The 18,976-nt window shown below is 37.0% G+C and overlaps 1 protein-coding gene across 4 annotated transcripts in view; it reads right to left on the minus strand.

The window, feature by feature from the left end:
* The window catches only part of Alkbh8 (alkB homolog 8, tRNA methyltransferase), a 59,173-nt gene extending 51,417 nt beyond the window's left edge, over positions 1–7,756 (minus strand). The window contains exons 1-3 of one of the 4 annotated variants that reach the window (XM_026399036.2): positions 7,736–7,756; positions 3,013–3,148; positions 31–268 (exon numbers count right to left, since the gene is read on the minus strand). In XM_026399036.2, coding sequence (XP_026254821.2) covers positions 31–268; positions 3,013–3,148; positions 7,736–7,749 — 388 coding nt within the window. In that variant the 5' untranslated portion in view covers positions 7,750–7,756. Of the gene's footprint in view, positions 1–30; positions 269–3,012; positions 3,149–7,088; positions 7,287–7,628; positions 7,685–7,735 lie in introns of those variants that run through there. The other 3 variants (XM_026399038.2, XM_026399039.2, XM_026399041.2) reach the window with 3 other exon arrangements.
* Between the last annotated feature and the right edge of the window lie 11,220 nt (positions 7,757–18,976).

The raw sequence follows: 18,976 nt of genomic DNA on the forward strand, positions 1-18,976 counted from the left end.
AATAACTATATAATACCTTTATGATAATACCTTTTTCCACAAAATTCAAGTACAGAATAATCTTTTGTCCTAAATCATCCACTATTTCTTTTCCATTGAGGGTAACATAGGCTTTTCTGGATTCTTCTGTAGTTGTGTATCTTACAAATGAATAGGGCTTGTTAGGTGGCATTAAGAGAGCTTCCACAAGTCCACATTTCTCTAAAACTGGGAGCAGTTGCTTCCTACTCACACTATTACCCAAACCACCATTGGCAACAACCAGGCTCTTTAAAAAAAAAAAAGAAACAAGATCAATTGATATCAACTTGTTTGTTTTAAAATAAAGTTATTTTAAAATAATTTTCAACGAAGATGTAATTAAAAAGAAATTTTTGTGGTAATTACTTGTTAATTTCATTCAAAGTATGTAAACCAATTTACTAAATATCTGAAGAATAAAAAGAATTCCTATGTTGTAAATAACATTTGTTTTTAAATTGCCAATTTCTGTAAAATATTCATTTCTTAATAACTATAAATGCAAATTTAAAATGACTTTTTATCATTTAAAAACAAATTTAGCATAATGAAAGGGAAGAAAAGAGGAAGAATGGGAAGAAACAAGCAGTTTTATGATACTTGCTTTTTTCCAGAGAATGAACGTTCTATATTCTTGTTATCTACCTAATCCCGATTAACATAATCTTTACAAGAAGTATATTTATTTGAGTAATATGAGCCTTTTAGAGGAAGAAACTGAAAATCAGAACAATTAGGTTAAGGTGGTGATTAGGAGGAGCTGGTTCCAAACCTATTTCTACTAGTTTTACAGAATCCACACTTTTAATACAACTATTATAAAATGGTTACTAAAAACTAAAAGTAAAGGTATTAGCTCAAAGAAAAATCAATTATAGGTTCTATTGAGCATAAAATATGAACATTTCCCTAAGGAAATTAATTCAGTCTAAGTAATTTAGTCAATTTGCAGTTAAAATTGTTTCCTTTGTAAGTTTTGTGCTTCTTGTCATCTACAGTCCTACACTAAGCTTTATTCAAGAGGTTTTGGGTTGGAGAGTCCTCCTATCTTCATTCTGATGTTTATAGCCTTGTGTCCTTATATCTCTATACTTAAAAACCATTCTACACAATATTAAGAGCTCGATTTATGACCTATGATTTCTAACAATGTTACAGTATAACAAAAGTAAACCATGGATGGTCTCCTCTCATTCACTTTATCATTTTATACCAGGTGTTGGTAAAATTCTAAAGAGACTCAGATAATAAATATTTTAAGAATTTGAAAGCCACATAAGTTTCTGTAATATAGTCCTGGATTTATTTATTTTTTATTTTTTTGGTTGTAGATGGACACAATACCTTTATTTTGTTTATTTTTTTTATGTGGTGCTGAGGACTGAACCCAGTACCTCACACATGCTAGTTGAGTACTCTACTACTGAGCCACAACTCCAGCCCCTTGGTTTTATTTTTTAACAAGCCCATAAAATGTAAAATCCATTCTTAACTCATAAGCCTGATTGGCTCTTAGGACAACTGTTTGATGACCCCCTAATTTATTCCAAGTTTAAGATTAGGTATTAGTTTTGTTATACAAAATGAAAGTTATCTATAACCTTGCTTGAAAAGGATGTGAAAGAATTACCATTAATTGGATAAGAAAAGTGAAACTATTTTGTCATAGAGTATCCAATACTTTATATGCATACAAGTATACACATATACATAGTAAACAAATCCAGTACTACAATACTATATTAAAGGACAGAAAATTTATTTTCAGATGGCAATTTATTTGTCCTGGACCCCAGTCAATGAGCATTGTCTTTTGATTAAAATGCCAAAATAATTTGCTTATATGTAGTCACATATAATCACAAAAACATTTCCATATCCCTAACTCTGAGAGACAGAGTGGGTTAAATTTTGGTTTTTTCCTATTCCCACACATGCAATACAACCCAAGAGAAAATATTTCTATGATTTCTAGCCATCAAAAACTGTGAGGATTTCTCCCCAGCAGCAACCAGTATATTTTGCAGCAGATTCTCCAGGAGACACTAGTTAAAGTGTCCTCTAATTCTGTTTAATTCTGACACTATCAGATCCCACAGGTTGAGAGGTCAGTCCCACAAGATTGCCTTCAAGTTCAGATGCCACAGCAAACAGTACGTTGTCTCCTATATTTCTGACAGTATGGTTGTAAATGGTTCCCAGGACTCCCTCCTCAGGTTCAATTAATTTATTAGAGAAGCCCACAGAGCTCAGGCAAACACTCTACTTACATGCACCCACTTATTATAAAGAGTACTACAAAAGATAGAGATGAACAGACAGATGGAAAAGATACACAGGGTAAAGTTGTGGAAAGGGAAGAGAGAATCCATTCCCTCTCTGCTACATATCCTCCAGGAACTACTACCTGTTCCACTATCCAGAAATTCCTCTGAACTCTGTCCTTTTGGGTTTTTATGGAAGCTTCATTATGTAGGCAAATAATGAAAAAGTTTTGTAAATACGGTCTAGTAAATGAAAAAAGATTTACTGTATATTATCAAAATACTTTATAACACAGGTAAGGTTGAGAACAGAAGAAAGATTGTATTAGGATACAGAAGATCTGGCTTACAAGATCAACCACTTACTAGTTTACATCAATGGATATATCATAATCTCTCAAAACTTTATAGTTTTCTCAGCTATTTCATAAGAACTTTTAGGAAATTAAATATGATAATGAATATAAGTTTGTTTTATCAACTGAAAAGACTTGTATATTGTTATCATTAATATAAACCCACAACTTATTCTAGTGCAAAGAATAGTTACTGATTAGCAAACCTTCTGGGTTATGCTATAGCCCAAAATCTAAAGTTAGGCCCTATCATATGTATATTTAATGTGGAGGTAACACACAACTACAGTCTTGAGCAATTAACAATATAAATAAAACACATTTACATACCAATATATGTACATTCAAATAATAATAATATTTTAGATTACCTGAGTGGCATAGGATACTGACTCGATGCCTTCATGTCTCAGCAAAGTATTCCTGGCTTTAATCTGTTTCCTTAAGAATTTCTTCTCAGTTTTACTGAGTTTGATATTACTTTGATGGTTGGTGTCCATAGCAATACTATTTAAAAAAAAGTAGTAAAAAATGTCAACTTTAAGATTCCCTAAAGGAACAATTATAATAATGTTATTCATGTCCTATAATTTATAAAAATATTTACATGACAATTTTTTAAAAATTCTTTATTTACCTTTCACCAATCCAAAGAAATGAGAACAAACAGACATGGGAAATAAAGGAATATCTAAGAAGGTAGCAAGATAGGAACATCTAATAACATTTCTGAGAGTTCTAAGAAATGTTTCAATGCTTTAGTCTATTAAGCACACAGTTCTACCCATAGGTGATGAATGCCATTACTATAAAGTCCTATATAACACTGGTATAGATAAATTCCACTATCACAATGTAAGACATGGAGGAGGAGGAGGAAGAAGAGGGGTAAGAGGAGCAATAGAGGGAAGAACCATGCAAAAAATTCACAGAAGAACATAAAATAAATACAATTCTACTTATAATAAAGTTCAAAATCCAAAAGCAAGCCATTACTGTTTATATATTAAATATATATATTAAATATATATAACAAAGTTAAAATAAAAGCAATAAACTGATAAACACAAAATTTAGGAGAGAGGTTATATCTGCGGGAAAGGGAAAGAAAACTGATGAGAGTGTCACATGGAAGCATCATAGGTATTTCTCAAGCCAGAAAACAGGTACAGGTGTTTGTACTACTATTTTAAAAGCTGTATATCTTATATATTTTATAGCTATAATTTTAAATAATAGAAATAAGAACCCCATAAAACTATTCATTTTGTTGAAATATATCAATCATCAAACGTGTCAATCATCAAATTTGGGAGTTATTAAGTACACCCAAAGAGGCTTTTATAATCATTAAAAATCAGCACCCTACACCATGCTTTATCCCAATAGCCAATTTTATTTTGTTCACAGAATTTAATATAATTTATGATTCACCCGTTAGCTTAACTCCCCCATCATGATGTAAACCCCAAGAGAGGAGGAATGTCAACACACAGTAGGTGCCCAGTGAATACGGTTGAAGGTATAAATATTAAATGTATGAATACACATATTCCTATTATAGTCTCACCCTGCAGCATACAAATATAATACATACCATGTGCTTTCAAAAAGTTTAAGTTCAACAAGGCAAATACTAAACAATGAAATCATATGACACATCTGTAAGTGCTAATGGTACAGTCATTAAGTGTGACATGAATTAGATCCAAAAACATAAGATCAGTGTTAACTGAAGTTGGGAAAACTTCAAACCAGAAAGGGTTCCATTCTCAGTACTGGAGGATAAGAACATTATAGAGTCATATGAAGAAGAAAATATTTAGTGAGGTGGTAAAGAACAGAAACTAAAACAGAAAAGAGTATGTCTGGCAAAGACAGTGTGATATAGGCATAATATTTTTTGAGCAGAGATGTTTGCTGACTCTCTAGTTCCACTCTGCACACTTCAAAATTTAGGGGGTTAAGTAAAATTATATTTAAAAATGGCTAACAGTAGAAACTCTCATTAGTAGTCTTTAAGTATACAATTAAAAAAAACACCAAGTTTGTTGAAATGTCAGCTCTCCAGCTTCCTAGCACACAGGGCACGTGTGATAGGAAGGAAAACCAGTAAGACAGGCTGGTTAGACAGCATAGTAGGGAGATGAGAGATGAGAAAATATGTAATAACCCAGCTTGGCAAGTAGAAATGTTGGCCTGGTCTACAATGGAGGTACAGAAAGAAAGGAAATGAGGAGAGGGGAAAGAGGAAGGGTAAAAATCTTTTCAGGTAGAATCAGTACACCTTGATTGCCACTCAGATGTGAGGAAGAAAGGAATAAAAGATGGCATACTAATAGGACACAGACTGAGTGATTGAGAGACTAGTGATGTCATTTCAAAACTGCAAAGTCAAGAGGAAGGTTGGGAAGGGCCACTTGAGGAGGAAAGTAATGAGTCAGATTTAGGATATGATATGTTTAAGGCATTGGTGAGAAACAGTCTCAATGTCTGCCTAGCAGTTGACAATACTAAGTAGCTCCTAAGAAGACCACTAAGGTTGGACAACCTGAGGAGTAATCATTAGAGAGGAAGAGAATAAATGACTGGATATTTGTAACATTGCTCAAATTATTTGTTCTAATATCTGTCCCCTTCCACTAGACTATGAGCTCTTTGAGGAATTAAGTCATATTTTCCCTAGTTACCCTAGACCCTTCTTCAGTGCAGTGTTTAGGAGTCCAACTAGCTGAATGATCCTGACTGAGTTAGTTACATATATCTGTGCTTCAGTTTCTGTAAATATGAATAAGGATAATAATAGTAGTGCCTCTCACAACTTTTTTAGGATTAAATTTATCTGTTACTACATTACTGTTAATTTTCTTTCGAGCCATATCAGAATGGTTTAACAAAACAAAGAACAGTTGAGGGCTTTTCAAAAGACTATTTTATAGTCATTCCATTCTAAATTCTCCATCTTTCTAAGAGCAACTTTGTAGTATGTTATGGAAAACAAATAGTGAGTATACTACAAATTTTTTTCTTGATGTTTCACATAAGCTAAGAATGGAAGAAATGAAAAAGATGCTGAACACATTTTTTTTTTTAAGTTTGCCACTAAGAGTCCAACACCAGCAGATGGAGCCTCATACCACATTTTGGTCATCCCTTCTATTTTCTCCCTCCCTCAATCATGCTATATTTTTGCATGTAAAGAAAGACAAATCCAGATAGCCTTTGAAGCTGGTCCCCCACTTCCATTCCTGTGGTTTGGCAATGCAATGGCCCAGCAGACCTGTCAATTCAACAATAACAGGATGTCTGCTGTTGAAGCATAAAGGTACCTCCTTTTCATCAAGGCCACTTCCCTAGCCAGGGAGTTTTCCATTATTGCACAGATTCTCGGTTGCACCTTGGCATATTATAGGAGTAAAGTCACTGTTTAGTAGGATACTAGCCATGCTGGGCCCAGTTGAGCCTCCCCAGCCTGAGGATATTCTCTGTAAGATAAAAGAGCCTACAGAATATGCATGCTTTGCAACTTGCTTGCTAGGTAGTTTAACCCTCAATATACCCTACTGAATACCACCCCAAGTACAGCAATTGTAGTATCTATGTCCATGCCCTTCTTAAACAATACAGAGCTTATTTTGAACAAAGTAGTAGAGGCAAAACAAATGTTCCTGTGCTTGTGCAGTCCTGCATTAATAACAATGAGTAGGGCCTGGGGTTGTAGCTCATTGGTAGAGCTCTTTCCTTAAATATGTGAGGCACTGGGTTCTATCCTCAGGACCACATAAAAATAAACAAACAAAATAAAGGTATTGTGTCCATCTACAACAACAAAAATTTTTAAATAACAATAAGTAGAAAGACCCTAAATTCCTATCAAATGAGGCCTGATTTTAAAGATAGCACAGGTACACAGAATATACATATAAATCTTTAGAACACACAAGAAACTGGTGACATGGGTTGTCTCCAGGAATGGAAAATGGTAAGATGAATCCAGAAATGAGAATTTTCCTCTTTCATGATTTGAATTTAGTGGCTATTCAAATGCATTTCCTATTTGAAAATAAAGATTTTAAACAACTAGGAAAAATTCCCCTATCACTTATCATATCGTTTAACCCTTTGAATACTCAAAAATACCTTAGAAGTACTCAAGTACTTTCTAAATGTCTGTGTGTTCATTAATGTGTTTATTTTTTCTCCTATAACTTAATGGAATGTCTACTCTGTAAGGTAAGGATTTTGTCTGTCACCGTGTAGCACTCAACACCTAAACAAGATCTAATACCCAGTAGCTACTCATTAAACTTCTCAAAAAATAACTAAATAGAAATTGCCATATAGTTCCTAAACCTCTCCTCCCCCAGAATTCTGATTTTGGTGGCCTTCTTCAACGTTTTCATTTGCACAGTGTATACCTGGAGTCCTCACATTGTATTATAATTACCTGTTTGTGTGTTGGGCTCTCAGAAGGCTGTCATCTACTTAAGGGAACAGACTGGGTGCCTGGCATATGGCTAGCAATAAATGTCCAATGAAATCGATCAAAACCACAGGGTGACACCACCACACGCAAGGGGCCCAGGGGTGGCTAAACAAAAGCACAGGAAGACAGCTCCGTGGGAAATCAGGCCATCAACAAGCTCTCTGCTTCACTGAGTTGACACTGGTCAGAAAAGCCCTAGAAGAGCCATACTAACATGCCCTGGGTGAAAAGTGCCTGCCCGACCCCAAAAAGGGAGTGATACAGGCACCACGTGAGCAATCGTACCAAACACAAACACGTGCACCTTCAACCTTAAGTGGATCACCCAACGCACAGACACAGTACAGCCCACAAACTACAAGGGGAGCGCCGCCTAGATCTTCCTTCTTTCGAGCTTTCCAGCCCCAGGCCAGCGACCTAACAAAGAAGAACGAAAAAGTCCGACAAGAGAAAATGAGGACATGCAGCCCTTCGTGCCCGCCAGCAAGAAGTGCCCCACACCTCCGCTTCTGCTCAGGCAGGGTTCTCGCTACTCTGCCGCTCGCTCCCTCGCCAGCCTTTGCACCTAGCCCCAGAGAGCCGTAAGAGGCCTTCGCACACCACCGTACCTGGGCGCGGCCATGTTGGAGAACACGGCACTACATTTCCCATGAGCCAGCGGGGCGCGAACAGCGTTCCCACAATCCCCCTCGCTCCCAAAACCCTAGGGAGCGTTGACCCAAACGTCTTTGTTTGTCAGCCGCTGACCCTAACAGTGAAGATTTGGTTGTTTTTCGGATGAATAGTTGTGGTTGGACGTGCCGCTTATTTTTATGGGTCCCTTCCCAAAAGGACAAGGTCACAGGGTTGTGTCCTTCTACTCTATCAATAATAGCCTCCCTCAGCTTGGGCTGTTTGTGCTACTTCAGTCCTGAATCTTATTAGAGGTTTGAGAGGATCTTGGGGTATGAAAGATGGCATCACGTGGGCGGGAGGGAAAGGGTGAGATTGCATGAAAGCTCCAGGGGAATGGTGAGTACCTGCAGAGTAATAGAAAGATGTGTTAAAGAAGTCAAGGTAGGAAAGGTGGGGTGACCCTAAATTATTAGAAAACTTAACGATATTATATCCTGTTTGCCTAAGGGAGGAAAGCTGAGAGAAGTGGAATGGTATGACCAGATCTCCTTGTGGAAAGTGAAAGAAGAGACCAGAATTAAGACAGTTGTTGCAGTGGTAAACAGAAATGTACCGGAATTTTAACTGAGACACAACAGCGGCAAAGGGAAAGAAAAAAATGTTTGGGCCTGAGCGGGGCCCACACCTGTAATCCCAGCGGCTCCAGAGACTGAGGCAGGCTCAGTGGTAGAGTACTTGCCTAGCACTTATGAGGCACTGGGTTCCATCTCAGCAACACATAAAAATAAATAAGGGTATAGTATCCATCAACAACTACAAAAATATTAAAAAAAAAAAAAAAAAAAAAAAGCCAACCTCAGCAACTTAGCAAGACCCTGTGTCAAAATAAAATACAAAAAGGACTGGAGATGTAGCTCAATGGTTATGTATCCCTGGAATCAATCCCTGGTACCCCCGCCCCCCCCCCAAAAAAAAAGGGTTGACAACAGGTGAGAAAAGACAGGAAAGTGCAATGATCAGCAATCGTTTGTATTCTAATGTTAAATGTGATACAATGCACCATAATCATTCTCTCAGCATTGTATTATGAGCTGTGAGTTCAAGTTTTGAGACACTCAGCCGCCTTCCTGTAGCGTGATCCGGTGGGCCAGCAGCGCTCCACTACAGCAGACTGTGAATAGCCAGGGAAAGTGGCACTGAAAAGAAAGTATTGTTGAGTGGAGAAATGATTTATTTTGAGAAAAGGAAGTTAGAAGGAGAAAAGAACAGAGGTTGGGAGGCAGACAAGCAGCCTTGCAATAGTCCAGGAAAGGAAGATTGAGACCAGAACATAAGAGGAAAAGGCAAGTGCAAGCTGGAGAGGTCAAATCAAGTTTTAGTGTGAAGGTAAACATGTTCAATCTCCCCCATTTCAATCTTGCTTCTGATATTTTGCAAACATATCCCAATCAAAATTTCTGCAGTGATGGAAATTTTTTATAACCTGAGTTATAACCAATGTGGTAGACACTAGCCACATCTGGATTTTGAGCATTTCAAATGTGGCCAGATAGGTAAGGTACTGAATTTTGAATCTCTTAAATTTTTATTTAGCTTCAATTAATTTACATGTGACCAGTTGCTACCAAATTGAAGGACACTGTAAGATATCCCCTTTTCTCCTATTGGCCAAATTAAATGACTTCTTCTCTGTATGTGTTGTACTTGAAGGTATTGAGCTTTTAAAACTTTTGAATTTCCAAGTCTCCATGAAGTCTCATTTAGTTATCTTTATACATTTGGATCACTTTTTTCAGAGATTTCTACTACCTTTCCACCTTTTACCCATAATTAAACACAGGCAATCCCTTAGGTTTTGTGTTTGACCTTTACCTCTTATTCCATAGTCTCTCCCTGACAGCCCTCCCCAGACTTTTTGTGAATCATTCCCTATTTTCCTTTAGTTCTGACTTCCCTTTAAGAAGCAATTTAATTTAATGAAAATAATATGGGCATTGGAGTATGACCTGAAGTAGAAACTGCAAAATATTTTAACTTTGAGGATTGATGTAATAAAATGAAACATATAGAGTAGCTGTTGGATGGTTGTTCATTTTTCCTCTTCTGCTCCTGAGGTTTAGGCCCACATTTCAACTATCTACTGTTCATTCCTGCCTGAAGATCTATAGAAAAAGGTGAACTGTCATTGGTTTTGCTGCGCAAAAAATTTTAAGGACTGGGGAAGAAGTTCTGTGGCAGAGTTCTTACCTAGCATGTGCAAGACACTGAGATTGATCCCCAGTACTGGAAAAAAAAATTGTATGCAATCTTTTGTATGCATACCCTTATCTTTTCTTTGGAGTATTGCTCAAACCATTTCTCCCTAAGCAATTTGCAACTACAATGAGACCCTTTTTTATTCACTACATAACCCCAGTGTCTTTCATAGTCTTGTAATAATAGGAATTTAATAAACTGAAAAGGAATCTAATTTAAAGATAGAATACATCTTAACCTGTACCAAAATTAACGTGGTGACCTATAATAATTTTTCAAAGGTATTAAATACTGACAATGATTCTTTCCTTAGTAAAATCCTAATCTCAACTTCATGAGATAGGTCCCCTGTGCAACTGCAGGGTTTGGCAAGATTTTTCTACAGAGGACAAGATAATAAATCTTTTCAGCTTTCTGGCCACATATTCCTTTTTTTAAACAAACCCTTAAAAAATGTAAAAATTTTCTTAGTTACTCTAACTATGCCACAGCACCTGGCCAGTGGGCCATAATTTGCCAACCCTGGATCCTTTTCTAATTGAGAGCACATTCTCAAGGTAAAGTTGTGATTGAACCCACCACTGAGGATATTTACTATGCATGGTAACATAAATGAATTTAATCAGATTAGTCCACACTATTAAAGCAGTAAAAAGTAAGAGTTCCAGAAATTAAGGAGAAGAACAACATCATTTGGAATTGCTTTTTTTAATATTTATATTTTTAGTTGTGGTTGGACATAATACCTTTATTCCATTCATTTACTTTTATGTGGTGCTGAACACAGGGTCCTGCACATGCTAGGTGAGTGTTTAGTTGCCAGTAACAGAAAACTGGTCTTATTGAACAGTTGTTTTTCTCCAAATTAGAAACTACCCAAAGGTAGTCACTGTCATTGGTTTTGCTGCTCAAAAATGTCATAAAAAATCCAAGTACTTTCTAATCCCCTGCTTCACCACCCTTGGTGTATTGACATTTTATTCTAATTCTTAATGTCTCCCAGTATACTAGCACCTGTAACTGAAAAAAAGTAACAGTGTCTCCTCCTTTTCATTTTTGATCCAGGAAATGAAGCTTCCAATGGACTTCCCCTTGTTATTGTTGTTTTGTTTATTTTTTTAACTGTGTACAAGTTGTATAATATGGAAGGCAGAATTATGGGCCCCATCAGCATCTACACTCTAATTCTTGCAACCTGTAAATATGCAGATATAATTAAGTTTGCAGACTTTACTAATATAGATTATCTTAGATTATGCAAGGGTCTAAAGAAACCACACAATTTCTTAAACAGAATGATGCTAAGTTTGAAGATGTCAACACTGTTGCTGAGATACAAGGGTCTTTGTGCAAGGACTGAAGAGAGGCCTCAGATGAGCTAGGAGCTTTACCCAGCTAATAGCCAAAAAAAGGAAAGATGATCTCATCATATAATTACAAGGAAATGGATTGTGCCAACAACCTAAATAAGTTGGGGAGCAGATCCCTCCCATGGCATCTTGATAAGAACCTAGCCAGCTGGCATCTTTATTTTATCTTCATGAAACTCAGAGCAGGGAAATCATCTAAACTAATACCCCTTACATCTGACCTACAGAACTGAAAAATAATAAATTTGTGTTTAACTGTTAAATTTGTGGCAATTTTTTATAGCAGCAATAGAAAATTAATACATATGCTTACCCCAGATCAATCCCTAGGTAAGGGGAGTAGAATTACCATGATTGCTTTAAGGCCAATCATGGGATTTCTTCTATAGGGCTATGATGAAGCTTCCCTGAGATCAAAAGACATTGATACACTATGCTTTGTGGGGAAAAAAGTAGGACAGTGGTTTCCAGGTTTTTTGGTTGTTTTTTTGTTTTGTTTTGAAAGAAAGAGATTAACTTGAGAGATGTTTTAAAGGAAGAATATATAAAAACCAATGAGAAGAGGAATCAAAAAGTGAGTCCAACATTAGCATTTCTCATGCTGCCCCAGCTACCTGTTGGTGGAGCTAAGTTCTAGTGGCTGCAGTGAGGTTGGTGTATTGGGGGGGGGGGGGGTTCTAACCACTTTCCACCACAGGATGGTGGAGGCTCTACCTAGGGTGTGGCACTGTGGCAATATTGGGGCCCAGCTTTAAAAAATATAGAGTTCTGGGCTGGGGTTGTGACATGGTGGTAGAGCACTTGCCTAGTATATGTGAGACACTGGGTTTGATCCTCAGCACCACATAAAAATAAGTGAATAAAATAAAGATAAGATGTAGTGTCCATCTACAAAAAAATTAAAAATATAGAGAGAGTTCTATTAGAATTCTGTTAGGGAGACATGGGGGTTTACCACTTATTTCTGGTCAGGTTTTCATAATATAGTCTGTCTCAAAACCTAAAAGATGTATGAGCATTTTCATCAATTAATACAGCATCTTGTTGCATTCTTCTTCCAGATCCATCAATCAGAAAAAAATTGAAAATGGCTCTCATAGTCTCTACACATACTGTGGTTCCAAACTATTGTTCAGTTTTTCTATATTTTCAAATTCAATTTCAGTCTTTTTCAAGGTATTAAATGCGGACTTAATTCTTGTATTTATGAAGTTTCTAACCTCTCTTCCCCTTCCTCTCCCTACCCACCCTGCTCCCATATTTGCTTCTTTCTCCCTGAGGTTTTTTCTTCCACTTGTCCCCAGAAGCAAGTGTACATGTTTTGCTTTTATTCCCTTATTTTTGGTTAAAAAAAAAAAAAAACTTGTATTCCACAGTCTTTCCTCTCCATTTACTCTTCTGCTACTTATTTTTCCCTCCTGGGTGAATGACAAATTTGTATCCAGTTTCCTTTCCAAGATTGTGTCTTCACTACTCTTTCCCAGGATTGCTAGCTTCTTGAAACTCCTGCAAGAATGCATTATGTAAAACCATTTGATGTTCACTGTGACATTTCAGAACTAAATGCATTATTCATGCTATGGTAATAAAAATTCAATGAAAAGTTAGCAGTTTTATAAGTCAGATGGTGAAAGTATTCCTGGTGCAGTAATTAGAGGCAAAAAGTAACCTTCCTGGCACCCACTCCCCACACTCCAAAAAAAAAAAAAGAGGAAGAAGAAATGAAACCAAACTTTAATCTGTAATACAAAACATAAAACTCATCTTGGAGGATTATATCTTGGTCATTTGCAAAACATAGAATTTAAGCTGTGAAGCATTAACCTCTCAAAAATAGTTTGTTATTCTTAAGTCTGAAGACCTATTTACACTGCAGATTTTTTTTTTCCTGCAACATATTTTTCAAGTAGAAGAGAGTAAGGAAATAGTAGGCAATTTAAAGTGAGGGAAAACCTTTGGGGATGGCTAGAGGAATAGATTTTGTGGATTTTTAAAGGTTTCAATAAAATAATGTTTGAAATATTTCCCCTTCACTCTATAAGAAAAAAATCTCTTAAGAATTTATAAATACTTCATTTTAAAGTGTCTTGCTACTTTGATGGCTTCATGCTATGCTTAATCCTAAGACCCAAAGATACCTGCCCCAAAAGTGCAAGCTGCATCATTATCTATACTGGGTATAAATTTGTATTTCACATAGCTTTTTCAATCATTTCTAATTTGGAGAGTCGACCCTGTGAGATCTGATTAGATGGTCTTGGCTTTTGCTTGCATTATGACTAAGCTCCCATACTAGAGCATCATTTTACCACTTTGTATTGGTTACTTGGGCTTGAATTATTGTCTTTATTCACTTCACTGTAAGGAGTTTGGAGCTTTTTAACCCACTTGTCCATTTTGCAAAAGTAGTTTTGCATTATTTCATCCATTTACCAGACCAAAAAAAAAAAAAATCATGTCTTGCTTAAATCAAAAGAGGGAGGTGTCAGAGGCAGTTCCCCTGCCTGTGAGCACCCCTCTGCTTTTCTTTGACAGCATCTCTCAGAGCTCATTACAATCAGACTTTCAGACCTAATGAAGGCTCTAGTCTATAAAGTGTGAATGGAAATTTCGTTTAGATAAGAAATATAAATAGAATTTCTAATATAATCTTCCAGATCCTCTAAGTTATACATACTTACCCTCAGAGGCCACTGCACTAGGGCATGTTTCTCAGAGGGTGGTTGTTAGACTACTTGCCTCACTAAATCACTGGAGTACTTATTGAAAATGTAGTTTTTTTTTTTTAAGAGAGAATTTTTTAAATATTTATTTTTTAGTTTTCGGCGGACACATTTGTTTGTATGTGGTGCTGAGGATCGAACCTGGGCTGCACGCATGCCAGGCGAGTGCGCTACCGCTTGAACCACATCCCCAGTCCTGAAAATGTAATTTTGTTTGTTTTCTTGGTGCTGTGGATCAAACCCAGGGCCTAGTATTTACTAGGCAAGTGCTTACACTGAGCTACATCTCTGGCCCCTGAAAATGTAGTTTATGACCAGACAAGCTATAATGAGGAAATTGAGAACAAATATAGATGTTAATAGTTTCTTTGAACATCAATGAATTATAGTATGTACTCCAGAATTTCTGGGACTGCAGTCTAGTAATTTGAATGTTTATCAAAAAGGCCTGCTTCTATTATAAATGTACAACCATTGAAGAAAAACACTGTACATTATTCATTAATACAGATAAATGTCTAACAACCTTCCCAAAGGTGACCAGCTGCCAGATTTCTATTATATTTGGAATTTTCATTTCAGTTGGAATATTTTAATTCCTTAAGGTACAAAGGACAAAGAATTTTGATGATCCCAAAACTGAGAAAATTTTTTAAGAATCCATGAAATTATGTCTCAAAATAATTCTAATTATTGGCATTACCATATCCCATTTTGCACATGTAGCAACTAAGAGTATATAAGTAGGAGATATTTTTAAGAGTGCCTTACATTTATGTGTATTTTTATTTATGAATAAAGAGGTGCAGTTTATAGAACACATACCTCTTTTGCTACAGCTAACTTTTATTGAAGTAGTAAGTATGAAATACTGAATATACACTATTACTGAATTCTTTTTTTAAAAAAAAGAACTCAAAAGTCTAATTCTCCCAATTTTACAAATGAAATCTGAGGTTCAGAGAGGTTAAGCAACTCTCCCAAGATCAGATAGTGATGAAGCCATGATCTAATCCAAAGTTACTTCTCTTGACTGACCTCGTGCACTATTGCTGAGGGACAGACATCATTATGAGAAGATATACCTTTTTTATGTATGTGTAATGAGACAAATAAAGACATGACCAATATGATAAGTGTCTTGTTGAAGTGAGTTCATCTGTTATGCAAGCACATACAAGAAAAATTTACATAGTGTAATTTTGAAACTTTCAAAGAAGCTAGTGAATACAGAATCTTAATTGAAAGTTTATGTGCTATATTATTTAAAAAAAGAGCATTGTTTTAGTCTCTTGTCTCAGATGTCCAAGTCAAACATAAGATCGGATAGCCTCATTTTGTCACCTATTTAAAATAAGTCTTATGGAATCATGTAGTCAAGTCAGTTTACCAGATCTGGAATTTACTTTTCAATATTTCCAGGAAAGTCTGTTGACTTCCTCAGGATGAAGAATAATTAATTACCATTTCTTCATGAAATTTAACAGATGGCTGTAATCTAAATGGTGACATTCCTCCCCCATCCTTATTAATTAATTCATGTTGAAATTTAATTCCTGATATTATTAAGAGATGGTGAATTTTAGGAAGAGATTAAAAGGGATTAGTGCCCTTAATAATAGAGGATGGAAGAAGTGTGTTTGCCCTTCCATCCTTCAGCACATGGGACACACAAAGAAAGTGCCATTCATGAAGAACAGGGCCTCAATGGAGATTGAATCTGCTAGTGCCTTGATCTTGGAATTCCCAGCTTCCAGAAATATACAAAATAGCTTCTATTGCTTAGACTAGATAATGCATAAGATGTTTTATTATAGTAGCAAAAATAGGCCAAGATATGTACCAAATTAAAAATAGATTACTTTCAAGAATTATTTGAAATGAAGTTTTGTGAAGTTGAACTATTGACCTGGTAGTATCAGAAGAGCATGACCTTATGTTAACACGTGTTTTTAATGTATGTCATCATTTGGGATTTCTGAGTATCTGATTTCTTTTTCTGATACCAGGGATTGAACCCAGGGACACTTAACCACTGAGCCACATCCCCAGCCCTTTTTAAATTTTTTTTTTTTTTTTTTTTTTTTTTTGAGACAGGGGCTCACTAAGTTGCTGAGGCTGGCTTTGAGCTTTCAATCCTCCTGGCTCAGAGCACTCCCATCCCATCCAGAGCAGGGTACAGGCTTGCGCCATCAAACCGAGCTATCTGACTTATTCCTTATGTCTTTCTCCATATTACAAATTCCTCCAGTTTTTAATGTTCTTTCAATAAAATTAACAGAAATGTATGGCAGCAGTAACTTCACATTAATTGGTTCTATTCTAAACCCAAGAAGATTGGGATAAGATAGAGTGGTTACACAAGACTTGGCTAAGAATTCTTAATGTCTTAGTGGCAAATTGTTAAAAACATGGGGATCTAAGGCCTAAAGAAAACAGGAAGTTGCTAGCCCAGTTTTGTTTTTTTGTTTTTGTTTTAATGTAGCCATCATCTTCCACCAGGAGATGGCAGCAATAGAAGCAGGAATGTCTGTAGGGAGAATGGAATCCTGAAGCAAATATCAGTACTGGAAAATAAAGATTTCTTCTCAAGAGCTCTGCTTCTGGCTGGTAGGAGGTCTTTAGAAGATGCCATTTCCACAAAGTGATCCAGGCTTCTGTTCAGAGTGCAGAGAGGAGTCCCCTTAACCCACAATCAAGGGTTAAGTCTTTTAGCTGATGTTGCTAAGCCACAGTAATAAAGGATCTCTCCAATTTTATCCCAATTAATAACAAGAGAAGTCAACTACAAGTATCAGAGGCAGGGAACCACTGAAATAAAAAGCAGGAAAATGGACTAGGATTAAGCCACAAGTCCCCAAACAAAGCAAGACATAAATCTGACTGGACTGAAAATGTTTCCAGGGCTGACAATCTGGGCAAGACCTCTGGTTCATGCCAATTATTAAAGTAGTGGTGGGAGCTCAGAGCAGGCCTCCTGGGAGAACAGAAGTCCCACCTAGGAACTGTATTGGTAATCCCAAATAATGATGATGTATTTGGGGGAATTCAGTTTCTTGGCCCATATTAGGTATCGCTGAGAGCAGATAAAAATCTGATGGTGTAGATCTTGCCTCCTTCCTTGCCAAATAACTGTTAAAGTAAGTAGTGATGAGGAATGAAAGGAGGGACTAACCAATCAGATTAAAGAAGATCAATGACCAAAACATGTGTACAGGTACAAATACTTCACAATGAAGCCGACTATTATCTATAATTATAATTCACCAATTTAAAAAAGGTCAATGAAGATTTCCCCAATATCTTGAAGAGGTGATTGACAGTGAGGGGAAATCAGACCTAATATCAGAAGAAGGAGAGATCCTACAGTAAGAATTTCGCTTCTAGTACAATGCCTTACTTTCCTGGTTGGGCTGCTTTGTAAAACATGGCTTGGTCTCCGGACTGTCTAGAACTGCCCTTATTTTTTCTGGAAAAATTCAAAACAGGGATGATGATAGAAGGCTTAAATACCTAGGGACTTTGAAAGTAGTGAAATGGGGCCAAACTGTACTGATGAAGAGAACCTTTGGTGTTCTAAACAAAAACACTTAGATCTGAGAGATCCGTTTACATTTCCTGAGGGCAATTGTACTCTAGGAGTATGACTTCTGTTGGCCATGTTTTTCAGGTTGAGACTAACAGGTATTTATTGGATTGTTAATCTGATTCAGAGCCCAGGATTAAATAAGAATCAGTCACCTGTCTTTTTATTATTATTATTATAGGAGATAGTGATCAGCATGAGATACACAGAAGAGCTATAGAGAAGTACTGATAGGTCCAAATAGTCCTCTTTAATATCAGGTTCCAAGATAATAGTCTCCTTATTGGTCAGGCTTGGCCTCCTTCCTTGCCATATAACTTGTCCAGAGGTTGATGATGACAGGCATGCCACATCAGAGTGCCCCACAGAGACAGTGCAAATGGGACAAGAGATCCTCAAGGAAATCCGAAAGATTTGGGCTTCTGACTTTCATCACTGTGGTCTAGGCCCTCAGGCCATGAAACACCTGGACAGAATACCAGTAGCTCCTGAAACATCAAGGGGAAGCTGAGAGTGTTGCTCATTAGTGATAGAACACTGGTCTCCACATTGAAAGACCAGAGACTATGGAGTGACAGTCTGCAAAGACCCAGCTGTCAGGTGTACAAAGTTAGAGTTGAAATATTCCAAGCCAAGTAAACAGTACTAAGAATAGAACACATCTGAGAAGCAAGTGCCAACATGGACCTGGAGATTTAGTCTCCAACCAACAGCACTAAAGACATAGTCAAGGCTGGAAAAGACCAAGTCGTATTGGAAGAGGGCATGTACAACTATAATGTACCAATAAAAAATGTGGAAAGAGGAAAAAAGAAAAATGCCAGTCCTATCCCTCCAAACAAGGTAATCTCCATACCTATCATTGGCCAAGAAGTCAGAGCTTCAAGTCTGTTTAAGGGCTAGAAGTGGATGACACAGAGAAAACCAGAGCAGACCTTAAGTATGGAGCAGAGCTATCTCCACCCTTGGTACACCGGGCATGTGGCTAGACGTCTCAGACTGCCACAGTTACAGGGGTCTGCTGCAAACTGTCCCCGACCGGCAGGACACAACAACGTGGGCGGCGAACCTAGGTGGGGAGGAATGAAGGGACAAGAGACAGGAGGGATGACAGCAAAACAGGAGTTCTGATCAAGCTGCAAACTTTTATTGTTCACACAGGGATATTTATATGCTGGGGATGGGGAAGCTCTCTAATCAGCAGTTGCTGGATGTGGGTGGTAAAACTGCCAGCTGCAGGATGTCTGATGATCCTGATAACCCCAGGATGTTTCAGGAAGATAGGTAGCTGCAGGATGT

This window comes from Urocitellus parryii, chromosome 4 (genome assembly GCF_045843805.1).
Source record: "Urocitellus parryii isolate mUroPar1 chromosome 4, mUroPar1.hap1, whole genome shotgun sequence".
Classification (NCBI taxonomy): domain Eukaryota; kingdom Metazoa; phylum Chordata; class Mammalia; order Rodentia; family Sciuridae; genus Urocitellus; species Urocitellus parryii.